Source organism: Podarcis raffonei, chromosome 10 (genome assembly GCF_027172205.1).
Source record: "Podarcis raffonei isolate rPodRaf1 chromosome 10, rPodRaf1.pri, whole genome shotgun sequence".
Taxonomy (NCBI): Eukaryota; Metazoa; Chordata; class Lepidosauria; order Squamata; family Lacertidae; genus Podarcis; species Podarcis raffonei.
In genome coordinates this window covers 55,609,568-55,623,480 of record NC_070611.1, presented here as the reverse complement: position 1 = coordinate 55,623,480, position 13,913 = coordinate 55,609,568, and the positions used below count along the sequence as shown (strand labels likewise).

The 13,913-nt window shown below is 43.1% G+C and overlaps 1 protein-coding gene across 2 annotated transcripts in view; it reads left to right on the top strand.

The window, feature by feature from the left end:
• The window catches only part of CHRM2 (cholinergic receptor muscarinic 2), a 169,692-nt gene extending 159,287 nt beyond the window's left edge, over positions 1 to 10,405 (top strand). For both annotated transcript variants that reach the window (XM_053405918.1, XM_053405917.1), the window contains exon 4: positions 6,645 to 10,405. In XM_053405918.1, coding sequence (XP_053261893.1) covers positions 6,685 to 8,091 — 1,407 coding nt within the window. In that variant the 5' untranslated portion in view covers positions 6,645 to 6,684 and the 3' untranslated portion in view covers positions 8,092 to 10,405. The remainder of the gene's footprint in view (positions 1 to 6,644) is intronic.
• Positions 10,406 to 13,913: the final 3,508 nt, after the last annotated feature.

The following is a 13,913-nucleotide window of genomic DNA, read 5'->3' as shown; positions in this document are numbered from 1 at the left end:
CAGGCCATCTGCTGCTGCTTGGGGTGTGGACTGTTGACATTGCACTTTGGCAGGGAGGGAGTTCCTTAATCATCTGATTTGCCTCACCATTTTCCCCCTGCAGAGAGCCGATCCACACCTGTCTGGCAATCAAATATGATTTTGCCTCTTTCATTTGTAAGACTCTATGGCAAGGAATGGGTGTGTGTGCATTTTTCAGTCTGAGGGTTGCATTTCCTTCTATGGGGGCCTCATGCCAATGAGGAGTGGGGTCACAGGCAAAAATGTGCAATTGATGTGATGATCTTTGCTCAATACCCTGTGCTCCTGCTACACACAAGCCAGAGGTTTCTACTCAACCACCCATCTTTCCATCTAGGCAGGCAAGAGGCTCAAAGGCACTTTCCAGCCAGGCAAAAGCATTCCATGAGTTTATGCAGTAGGATGATGATAGAGGGTGTGGCCTAGAGAGAGTTCCAAACGGCAGATAAAGAGGCCTGGAGGGCCTGAAGTGACCCCTGGGTGCTTCCTCTCCTCTATGATTTTTTTCTGGTCCACTTTCCTCCAAACTGCTGCCCAGAACTTTACGTTCTTCCACTCTGGTGTTTTAAAAAGCTGTTAATAGTTTGATTCAGAAGAGCAGCCCAATCCAGTGGATGGTTTATCAGAAATAAGTCCAGTTGTGTCCCAGCCTTAAAGTTGGGAATAACAAACTAAACCAAACCCCAAGTTCTCCAGGCTCACCATCCCTTCTGCCTTCCCAACAAGTCTAGTGACAGAATGCCTTGATTGTTGTTATACTTAAAATATATGTAAACCATGTTTCCAAGTTCAAGCTAGCTTGGACTTACAATAACTGTGGACTTTCTGATCCAGGATTTATCCTCAAATGATCCCAGCGGGTACAATAGCATTTTCTGCTTCTTGGTTGTTCTTATCATTTGTTCTTGAGCATTTCCCTGTCACTCTTCTCTTTGAGATGCAAATGGGAAAATGGACAGAGCTTCTCTTGGAAGGCAGTTAACTTGCCCTTTCCTTTCTTCCTTCTCCCTTCTGTTTTAAGTGACAGCTCCACAGCTCCAGTTGCTTCCAGATCTATAATCACAAATCTACAATTGCACAGCCTCTTCCTGTTTCAGAATTCTGATCCTCCTGGAATATTTTTTTCTGAATTATCATTCATTTAACATAAGAACAGCCCTGTTGGATCAGGCCAAGAGTCAATCCAGTCCAGCATCCTGATTTCACAGTGGCCAAACAGATGACCATGGGAAGACTACAAGCAGGACCTGAGTGTAATAGCTTTTCCCCACTTGTGTTTTCCAGCTACTTGCATTCAGAGGCATACTGCCTCCAACAGTAGAGACAGAACATAGCCCCCGTGGCTAGCATCCATTGATAAACTTATCTCCCCTGTATTGTTTCCTATATATTGTCAAGGCCACCCAAGTCGGTGGCCATCTTGGGAAAGCAAATTTCATTGTTTAACCATGTGCCGTGGGAAGGAGCTCTCCTGAATCTTCTGGCATTTAGTCACTTCCAGCAGCATATGTCGCTTGCCTCTTTCCCACTTGCCAACCGCTGAACTGTTTTACACATGCAGACTGACATAGACTATAGCCACATTCACACCATGCATTGAAAGTGCTATGATACCACATTAAATAGGCATGGCTTCCTCCCAAAGAATTCTGGGAGCTGAAGTTTGTTAAGGGTGCTGAGAGTTGTTAGGAGATTCCTATACTTCCCACACAGCTTCAGTTCTCACGCTGGTTTAACATTTGATCCCTCTTCCCAGGAAACTCAATGAATTGCACCTCTGCAAAGCAAATGGGGGTCTCCTAATCAGTGCCTTTTTTCTAGGAGGGACTCAGGGGTACGCACACCCCTAAACATTTTGTGAATCTAAGTCTACCCTCATTGAGGGGCAGTATTTCAATATGAGTAGGAAAATGAGAGTACCCCAAACATTTTTTTAAAAAAAGCATTGCTCCTATCAACTCTCACCCCCCTTAACAAACTATAGCTCCCAGGGTCCTTTTGGGCAAGCCATGACTGTTTAAAGTCGTCTCTTAGTGTTTTAAATGTATTGTGTGAATGTGGCCTGTATCACGTCAGACTGCAGGAGAGGCAACAGTATTGAATTGCTCCATTAAAACAAACAGCTGGTGCCCTCCAGGTAGGAAATTGGTACTACCAGAAAGACAGAATTCTCTCTCTCCCTAATGTGCTTGTTTATAAGATGTAACAATCAGAAATGGCTCACCAGGTACAGCAGAGTCACTGGGATACCCTGCTGGCAGGTGAGTTACTATGGTGCACTGGGAGAGGCGGCATGGCCCAAAGTCCAGATGGAGAGGCTCTGATGGCTACATTTAACTCCTGGGCTTGATGCACCCTTTCTCTACACAGTGTTCCCCAAGCTTGTGTCTCCAGCTGTTTTTGGACTATAGTTCCCATCATCCCTGACCACTGGTCCTGCTAGCTAAGGATGATGGGAGTTGCAGTCCAACAACAGCCATATACCCAAGTTTGGAAAACACTGCCCTAGCATACACTGTGAGGTGTTGTGAGCATCTAGTCCCACAACCCTTAACAAACACCAGAGCAGCCTCAATCCCTGTTTCAAAGCACATTTCCCACCACTATATGGATAAATAGCTGATTGTCAGGCTAGTGATGTTGAAATTGCTCAGAAAGGCAGCTTTGATCTAGAGTAATTTGTGCTTAAGTCATTCTTTTAACCAGTTCCAGACAATTAGAACAGCGGTGAGCCAGCAGTAACTAAGTGCCGTGCAACTCCTCAGGCTGGAGTAAAGGCAGGTAATAGAGAGGCAGACCACAGCCTTCCATTAATAAACTAGCTTCTGTTGCTCTCAGGGGAATATTTTTATTTGGCATTATTTCCATTCTCACCAGAGGCATAATGTACATTTGTTCAGCTAATGTTACACAACTGTGAATCATCATTTGCTGCTTCAAAGCATGCACAAAAGTTTCTTTGCTGTGTTCTTAAAAAATCCTATCATTAGGGTAGTCAGAAAATGCCAGGGTTGTAAATGCCATCAGTGTTATGGATCCTGCAGGAAATTATAGGTGACAGGAAGCTAGGAAAATGGGGTAGGAATCTGAAGGAGCACAAAGGGCAGCTACGGCTATACACCCGTCCATAGATATACAGAATGTTGGAGACAGCCATGTTTCTGAAAATGCTGTAGTGCTTTCATCCTGCTTGCAGGCCTTAGAGGAGATCAGAGTGATCACTCCATTTCGATCCCAGATTAGGGTCTTTCCCTCCCTACCATGTTCTTAGCAGCTGACTCTTGCAGGAGCCCAGTGTTAACCCCATTGACTTAAAAATAAGCACCAGAATTGTTATCTGTCTTTCTTTGAAATTCCTCAAATGTTTCTCCTGTGGAGAACCTTCAAGTCCTTGTTAAATTTTGTGACAGTTGAGATTTCAGTGAACTTATTCTGGGAAACCCATTGAGACATGTAGAATGCATTCTTAGCAAAGCTCGAAAAGAATTATGAATACACATTACTGGGATTGTATTGTAACCCAATCCTTGTCATGTATACTCAGAATGATGTCCTATTGAGATCAGTGGGCTTTCTCCTTGGTAAGTAGATATGGGTTGCTGCCTCAATGTCAAAATTTTGCATCTAATATAGATATTTTCCTAGCAATATTCTTTAATACAATGCATTTTTTGTATTTTCATTACTACATGCATTTATTTACCAACTTTTTCTTAATACATGTATTTTGGTACAATTTGGTTGGAGAACTGCATTGCAAAAGTCAGAGAAGTGTGGATTTTGAAAGGTACCTGTGTTTCAGTTTAGCGTATTGATTTGAGAAGTACAAATTAAACTTGTTACTTATTAAAAGGCAAACAGAGCCAAATTTCTCCCCAATCCCTACTATGGACTTAACGAGCTTACACTCCCTTATCTTTATATGGTAATGGATAAGCCAACCCTGCTGCATTTGTAAGCCCTCCTGCTCATTCTGCTTAGTGGACATCTGCCCCCAAGTCTTGCCCTGGTAGCATCACTAAATATGCATTTTGAATATCACACTTTCCATGCAATTCACAGGGCGATAGAGTACATTTCCCCACACCCTGTATGCTGAATAATCTGCACAGGTATTTCCCCTTCATAACACTGGAACTTTGAGGGATCCAATGAAGCTGGATGCTGGAGGGTTCTGGACAATCAAAAGAAAGGACTTCTTCACATAGTGCAAAATTAAGCTATGGAATTTGCTGCCATGAGTAGTGATGGCCACCAACTTGGATGGGCTTAAAGGAGGATGAGACAAATTCAGGGAGGAGAAGGCTTTCAATGGCTACTAGTCATGATGGCTATGTTCTACCTCCACTTTCACAGGCAAGTGTGCCTTTGAATACTAGCTTCTGGAAACAGCAAGGCAGGAGAGTGCTGTTGCGCTCAGGTCCTGCTTTTGGGTTCCCCAGAGGCATCTGGTTGGTCACTGTAAAAGCAGGATGCTGGACTAGATAGACCATTAGCCTGATCCATCTACTTCCTTGAGAATCACACATTATTTTCCCCTTGCCCCCCCCTCTCTCTCTGTGTGTGTCATTTTGTCTTTCTCCTTTGTTACCACTATCTCAAAAAGGCAAAATAGGCAGTGAAAATGTATGATTCATGTGGTGCGAGATGGAATGTGCTTGTCATCAGGTTAGGAGCACAAGACAATTTTCTCACTCCCGTGGTATGCAAAATGAAGACACTTTGCTGTGCTTACGCCCAGACAGATGAGTTTTTCCTTTCCTTTTGTCATGTACTAGTCAGGAATGGGAGTGTGGTTGGCGAGAAATCAGGTCAGAAGCAAAGGATGGCTACTTCATGAAAATATTCCTGTGAGACATTCTTATTGCTTGCATTCTCCAGCGCCATTCCTATCATTAGGCACAGTGAGGTGGCCACCTCAGGCAGTTGATTTTGAGTGTTGCGGAAAGGGCAGCAATTGTTGGGTCAGCTGGGGGCTAGGACGACCCCCAGGCACACGACAGGAATGATTCCAGTCTGTCTCTCCCATCAGTGTGCAGCTTGCAGCTCTAGGGAGTTCTGAATCACCTTCCCCGACGATTTATAATGACTCATGTCTTGGAGACCCTGAGCACATATTCAGAGTCCAGCAGAGATAAACGCAGACAGAGCTAGGCTGGGGTTGTAAGCACTAAAGCTACTTTATTAAGCATAAGGCAGAACAAAAGAAAACATGTCTCCTCTCTCTGGTCTTCCGGAAGTGAAAGCAAAAACGAACGGAAACAGAGTACAGTAAACATCCACTCCCATGATTCCAACAGTCAGTGCTGGAATGCACAACACAGACATGTGATGAACCAATCCTACATATCTGCACAGTGAGAGGAATAGAAACCCAACAGCAGCTGGCTATGTGATTTATTATTACTATATGTTTTCTGCCAGGGAGTGGGAGAGGTACTTGCTAGATTTTCTACTACAGGTATTAAAATAATTTAGCTACTCTTGGGTACTATGCTTGATGGGGTGGGGTGAGTGATCATTAGCAACATGTCTTGGGCCAGCCTGTCCCCTAAGGTGCTATATTGGATTTGTTTTTTTAGATGTAGACGAGGATCTCTACCTTCTGCAAGGCAGGCAGAAGTCAGCAAGTATAGAACAGAAGAAGAGTTCTCATCAGGTCCAGCTTACCCTGCAGGGTGGAGTCACAGCAACAGCCTTTTGGCAGCAGTGTCACTAGAAGGTTTGAGACAGTGTAGGGCTGCCAGATGTGCTGATTTCCTTGGACATTGCCAGGGATTTCTGAAAGGTGGTGCTTTGTCCCGGATCTTAGGCAAGTCAATTGAAAAATTGCATTTATTTGGTGTTTTTGTAAAAAACAAAACAAAACCCTAAGACATTGGGGAGACCGGCTGCACAGATGCACTGGCAGAGTAGTGCTTCTACATTTTGGTCAGACAGGCTACTGTCTGTCTGCATGTACAAGGCAGAAGTGATATCTTCCAAAGCATGTAGGAAACACCATCCCAATGGAAGGAGAGCCTGCCAGCAACGGTAAAACAAGGCAGGGTTAAGGGACAGTTCAGGGTATTTCAATGAAAATTTGCAGAGGGATAAAAGGATTTTGCTCCAAAATGTCCCTCAAGAGTTTTGCACATCTCCAGAAGGAGTCTCACCTGATACACAAAACGAGGGCAGCAGGTGTCTTAAATTTGGTCTTTAACTGAGCCACCTTCCTCCACATGTCATTATCAAACTTCCCCTACAGCTACACCATTACAAGGAAGAGGCCACACTTCAGAGTTTTGAATTAAACATGTACGTCCTTTTAATAATAAATAATACGTTTCCGTGTGTACGTGTGTGTTTCATTTTAACATTATCCCTTTTGTTCTTTCCCCTAAATAACTTAATTCATATTTAGCATCTTGAGGCATAATCCAGGGGAAACTAAACAGGCCAAAGTCCCATTATAATCAATGTAAGATGAAACGTTTTAACTTGAGCGTTGATTGATGAAACTCCTGAATTTTCCTTGGGATTTTCATTCCTTTGCACCTCACCTTTCCTTGAGCTCCATTTGCCAGAAATTGCATAAACTGAAATGCCTCACCATCTTTGTTTTCTTTTTCTTTCCTCTGCAGGCTTAAGTGATATTTACCTACCAGTTTGCTAGACGCAGACATGAATAACTCGACGAACATAAGCTATTTGGAAGATGTGATGCCTCTGGGGAGTCCTTATAAAACGGTTGAGGTAGTATTCATCGTCCTGGTGGCTGGCTCCCTCAGTCTCGTGACCATCATTGGGAACATCCTGGTGATGGTGTCCATTAAAGTCAACAGGCACCTGCAGACTGTCAACAATTACTTTCTTTTCAGCTTGGCATGTGCGGACTTGATAATCGGTGTCTTTTCCATGAACCTGTACACACTTTACACTGTGATTGGCTATTGGCCGCTTGGACCTGTGGTTTGTGACTTGTGGTTGGCGCTCGACTATGTGGTCAGCAATGCCTCCGTCATGAACCTTCTCATTATCAGTTTTGACCGATATTTTTGTGTCACCAAGCCTCTGACCTACCCTGTCAAGCGGACCACTAAGATGGCAGGTATGATGATCGCCGCGGCCTGGGTGCTGTCGTTCATCTTGTGGGCACCCGCAATTCTTTTTTGGCAGTTCATTGTAGGGGAGAGGACTGTCCCCGATGGGGAATGCTACATTCAGTTCCTGTCCAATGCAGCCGTCACCTTTGGCACAGCGATTGCCGCTTTCTACCTGCCTGTTATCATCATGACTATTCTTTACTGGCAAATATCTCGTGCCAGTAAGAGCAGGATTAAAAAAGACAAAAAGGGGAGTGGGCAAAACCAGGATCCAGTTTCTCCAAGCTTGGTCCAAGGTAAAATAGTAAAACCAAACAATAACAATGTTCCAACTAATGAAGATGGGATAGAACATGGTAAAATTCAGAATGGTAAAGCTACAGGGGAATCAGTGATGGAAAATTGTGTTGCAGCAGAGGAGAAGGAAAGTTCTAATGACTCCACCTCTGTCAGCGCTGTGGCTTCCAATGTGAAAGATGATGAACCCATCAAAGAGGACACCAGGGCTTCTGCCTCCCAAGTCAATGCCAAAGTGGAGAACTCCAAATTGACATGTATTAGGATACTCACAAAGTCCCCGAAAGGTGACTGTTCTGGTTCTACCAACACAACCGTGGAGATTGTAGGTCCCGATGGGCAAAATGGAGATGAGAAGCAGAACATTGTAGCACGTAAGATTGTCAAGATGACCAAGCAGCCTGCCAAAAAGAAGGCACCTCCTTCCAGGGAGAAAAAGGTGACCAGGACTATATTGGCTATTCTCCTGGCCTTCATCATTACCTGGACACCATACAATGTCATGGTCCTCATCAACAGCTTCTGTGCGTCTTGCATCCCCAACACAGTATGGACCATTGGTTACTGGCTGTGCTATATCAATAGCACCATCAATCCTGCCTGCTATGCGCTCTGCAATGCTACCTTCAAGAAAACCTTTAAGCACCTCCTTATGTGTCATTACAAGAACATAGGAGCTACAAGGTAAAACAGTAATAAGCGGGGTGTGGGGAAGGGAGAAGGAAGTTCAAAGTTTTATAAAACTATGCCACAGCACTTTATGCTCTAGAATGAAACCAAGAAGGCTATAGGACACATACTGATAGGGTGGAGGGGGGGACGACATGTGCTCCATCTCCAACAACTACACTTCAGAGATCACCACTTTTCTGTCAGTGAATCACTAGGAGACAGGAAAGGGTGGGCAGGCCAGCTGAGGATATGAACTTGATGCAACATGCCCAGATCTCTGGTAGTCTCATGCAGAAGGGCTTTTGAATCCATTCTTCTTTGGGGAAGCGTTCTCTTGTGTGAAGCCCGTTTAGGTTTGCTTCATCTGAAAGGGATCTGCACAAAAGCACTGGCATTTCAGTGAGAAGGACAACCCCACTGAGGGTTGCGTCTTTGTCAGTTCTTCTAGCCTGGCAGTTGCCAGTTTTGTTTGTCTGTGTGTATGTTCATTTGAAAGCAGTGGTGGTGGGGGAATCGTTCAACAATATCCTTCCTATATGGAATGCTTCAATGACTGGAAGAGAGAGACATGGAACAATCCAATCAGCTCAACAGATTCCATAATTTTAAAAAGTGGTGGGATTTGATGGATGTTACTATTAATTATTTACCTCTCTCCTGCTGCTTGAATCTGCATCAGAAAAAAAAGTATATTACCTCATAACGGGCATGGTTTCAGCCAGGCTTTTAAGCACATGCTACACTTGCTCCATCTTAAGTCAAGAAGACTTAAAAGTGCTGGGATTTGGCTAGGTTGCAACCACTGGAAGCCGTGATTGGCTAACGGGTGCCACATGGTAATTGATTCTTCCTCTTTAACTGGGTCAGACTTTGCATAGCACTGATGGGCAGTCAAATGGAGTGGGAAAATGGAACCAAGTGGCCCCTTTATTATTTGGCAAGCCACAGTGACTAGCCAAAGGCTTTTGAAAATGAAGCATTGGGGGCATTTGCTGCCCAGTCAGTTTGGTCTGTGAAATGGCAAAACATCCCAATGAGTCTCTTTAGGCTGTGCACTTCAGAAAGAAAAATGGTCCCCACTGAATTTTACCCATCCATCTCACCTCTTAATTTTATGTTTCCTGCTCATTAAGCAAATAAATCTTCATAAGTTTTTTGTTTCCAATAACTACCTTTGTGCAGGTTCTTCTCCCTGCCCACCCCCAAACTTGGGAGATACGAAACACCAACTGTTTGAAGTTCACTAAACAAATAAATTGATTAGTTATCTCAGTATGTAGTCTTCCAAAGTAAGATTTCAAAATAGTAGCTTTTTCATTGAGGCACCACACCTTGTAGGCTTTGTTTACAAGCCCACGTTCTCAGTAACAGATGTGGTATACCTGTCACTGTGCTGTATCACTTTAGATCCCAAGTTGTGGGGTGGGTAGGTCATCCATTCGGGGGGGGGGGGGAATCCCTACACATAGGTTGTGTTCAGATGAAACATTCACTGATTCTCCAAACCATGGTTTGGAGCCATGTACCCAGCCATCATGGTGTCCTCCAGATATTGCTGGACTACAACCCCCATCATTCCTGACCATTGATCATACTGGCTGGGGATGATGGAGTCCAGCAACATCTGGAGGTACCACATTGACTACATCTAGTTAGGACACTTAGAAATTAGCCACTTATGTTCATACTCCCACCTGTTCCCCTTGCATTCACCGCTTAATAAATTTTGTGAAACAAACATTGCCTGTGACATCTGAAACAGCAAACTGTAGTATGAAAGATTTTTCCATACCAGGACTGCAAACAATATTCAAAATATTGTATGCAAAGCCTGATTTGGAAGAATCATTCAAACCACATCTTATCACTTCAGATATCCTGTGACTTGACAAAGGTGGGCATACAAGGAGGCAGGAGGGAACACATGAAGACAAGGCTTGCTCCTCTTCCTGCAAACAATTATTTGGATGTGACTTCTGAATGCAGTTGTAGAAAACTGACATGTCGAAAAGGATTCTAGCATCGTCTTCCATCTAATGTTATAAGTAGAAGGAATTCAGTTTTATACAGAGGAGTATTCAATCACATAAACCCCAAACATCTAAAACAGTACAGCCTGAATTAACATTTACCACCTCAGCCCAAACTAGGCCTTTGTTGCATTGCAATAAGACTTGTAGAATGCTCAGTAGGCAAGAGAAAACAGAACACAAAAAATCCATATTCACTGGGTGTTATTTGGGGACCAGATCAGGTTAAAGCTATGATAGGTTTGTTCTGCAAGCACTCAGCAGTGGTTCAGATTTTTTTTTCCAAGCCAGAGAGAGAGAGAGAGAATTTTGATTTATCTTATAAAATGTGCTGTGAAATTCACAAAAGTTCCATTTGCATCAATTGCTGCAGGATCACAAAAAGGGAGAGCAGCAAAGGCCACTAGGTAGCCACTGGGGCAGCAGACTGAGCAGGCACACAAGTCACATGTTTATAGTCTTCCCTGCTATGGTGAGATGTAGTATATTTCTATTTAAATTATAGTGATTCTTTCTACATTTATGCCTATGCATATAAATTACCACATGCAAATTTTATGTAGATTAGAGTCCTCCTTTGTATTCTTTTTCGATGATGCATCCCCAGAAGGTGGGTTGCTATTGCCTACCATCAGGGAGAGGAGCAAGGCAGCAGTGAGGTAGGTGTGGTGCAAATGTATTGGCAGGAGCATCAGATTGGCTCTGCCAGTGTGTTTGCACCGCACCAACTTCCCTACTGCCTTATCCCTCCTCCTTCTGGCAATTGCTGAAATAGCAATCAAAACAACAGAGTAAATGCCTCAGTACTTCAATTCTCCCCAATCCTGCTTTGAAGTACAAACAATGCAGATGCCTGGGAGAACCAAAATGCTTGGAAGCTGATGCCTAAAAGATAAGAAACTAAGGGCTGTGAGGTCCATCTTTACAAGGAAAATTTTTGAATTAAAGTTCTAACAGCATCTTACTTTGCCTTATTTTTCTCTTCCCTTGCTTTGTTCTCATCATACCTATGCTCTATCTATCTATCTATCTATCTATCTATCTATCTATCATCATCATCATCATCATCATCTATCTATATATCAGAGGGAGGTTATTTTCTGTGATTCAGAAAACAAATTATATTTTCATACGTGTCCCATCATATCCGTGTCAGTTATAGGTTTGTCTCCAACTTTAGTCATAGTGAGAGTAGACCCACTGAAATCAATGGATTTACTTAAGACTATTGAGTTGTTTCTAACTAAATCATACTCAGAGTAGACCCATTGAAAATCAATGGTCCTAAGTTAGTCATATTACCTTTTACATTTTGAGCATGTAGAAACTGCAGAAGGATCTGAAAGTGTTATCACTTCATTCACTTACCAGAGCAAGGAAGGTCTGTCAATTTCACTTTGATAAATGACACCATCACTCCTGTTCTGAAAACAATCTCAAGCTATGCTCTTCTGTATTCCCCCTCCATTACACACTGCTCACACGAGACAGAATAACTGCAGATATACACAATGAATAGATGTATCATATATTTGTACAATACTAATTCAACTCTCTTCCCTTGTCTGACAATCAAAACTATTCACCCTTTAAGGATTCATGCTTCTCTCCCTCCGTCTTTGAAAACTGATAGATTTTTAATTTATTCTGGTGGGTGGGGCTGGGAATCAATAAGAGCAGAACCATTGAAACAAATCCCTCCTGGCTACTTAATGATTTCACCTTTCAAGTAAAGATTAAGTCATTGGGAATCTCTAAGGGGATTGCTCAATTTCTCATGGCTTGTTGTCTCAGGCCTACATGGCCCCTTGGCATTCACATCATGACATCTCCCCTTTTGAAGTCTGCTTCTGTTGGATTTTAATGCAATTTCTTCTCTCTTTTTTTTAAAAAATGGTGCCTTTGAGCTTCCCAATTGTCACTTGACTCCTGACTGCTTAGCAGGTTGACAAAGCCAATTACGTGTTCCCAACTTGCTGCAGCTTTTGACTGGGCACTGCAGTGAAAGAGACGATAGAATCATTGACAGCAATGATAAACCCTACCTCTGTCTGCAGAATATACACACACTGAGAAGGGATTCTGCACCCCTTTACTTGAGATCCTTTTCCTTGCATGCAAACAAGGCAAAATCGGAAGGTTAAGCTATCAATTATCCTTACTCATTGAAGGAAGGATGACCAGGCCTATGATTTTCCCAAATGAGATTTGTATGGAGAAAACAAGTAGGTTATTTCTAGGCTATGTTGCCAAGAGAGGATGCACTATTGATGTTCTCTACCAATCATTCTTGAATGGTGACTGATCACTAACCAGCTGTGGTCAGTGGGAAGGTGGAATTTACCTGACCTCCCATCATCAAGAGGGGTAGGGGTGAGGTCAGTGTGCTGCTGATACACTGATACAGCCAACTTGACATTCCTGCTGATGTGCTTGCATTGCACTAACCTCACCACTATCTCTTGCCTCTCCCTCCTAGTACAGTGCAGTGACACTGATGATGGGAGGTCAAATAAGTGCTCCCACTGCACCTATTGCTGCTGTCACCAAGAAGACCATATCATATCAGGAATAATTTGTGAGCATCTAAATCACTCTAAAGGGTCACTTGCAAGAATGCTTCCCATCCAGTACTTCCCATTGGCCACAACCTTGGGTCCTCAGATGTTGTTGGACTATAGGTCCCATCATGCTTGACTATTGGCTGAGCTGGCTGGAAGTGATGGGAGTTGTAGTCCAACAACACCTGGGGCTCAGTGTTGAAGAACACCAATCTATAGCATATGCCTCCCACCCATCTGTTTCTCTGATGATTCTATTTGTAAATCAAAAGTGTTTCATGGGATAAAGTAACGGCATTAATGAGACAAGGTGGCCACATAAGACATATACCAGAAATCAAGCTGAAGCTTTTCATTGGATGGAGATAAATGAGGTCACCTGTAAACTTCTACAGATCAAACTGATGTTTAATTAATGGCAACAGGCAAATTCAAAAGTCGGCAGCTCCTAGTCCCATTTTTCTTCTTTTTAACTCCCAGGCAATAGCTATATAAATCTGTGAGGAGCTGCAAAAACAATGCATCTTTCCCCTGAGGGATATATGTGCAAGTTTCTGATTCAGATGCTATAAAGGGAGAGAGAGAAAAGTAGAAATGTGACACAATTGTGCTTCCTGTCCTCAGCCCCGTTGCCTACTTCAGTGTCACATCCAAAGCCATCAACACAACCCCTACAATTGCTTCCCTCTTTGAAACATTCTCATCAGACGTTTTGAGGGAAGAGGAAGCAATTGAAATAGATTCCCCAGCCTGCTTCTTCTAGCAATAGCCTTCTTTCCAGTTTCCATATATTGTTTCAATGTGTCTGAACAGTATCATGTGAAAACCCTATTTCTGGCAAGTGGACATTTTACCAAACATTGCAGATTGAGTCCTGAAAGGTTTTGCAGCATGGAATGGCAAAACATCTACCTGCATTGAAACAAATCTGGACTTCGGTGTGGATGGAAGCAATCTTATGGCAGCTTACCAAATTTAGGCCTCTCTCGTGTGAGGCATCCTTTAGGCATTTCATTCTTGCAATGTTTGACGGTCTCGGTCGAGTGGGAGCTGGAGTGTACACCTCTGAACTTAGCTGGGACATTACTATGTGGCAAGGTTGGCCCCATTCAAGAAGCCAAGAGCTTTCAACTGTAACTGAAGTCAGTCTCATATTTATATATGTAGCAAGATAGTAAAATCCATTTCAGGTTGAGTGTTCACATAGCTGCCATTTCAAAAACAGAAAGCATATTGCAGAAATGTGG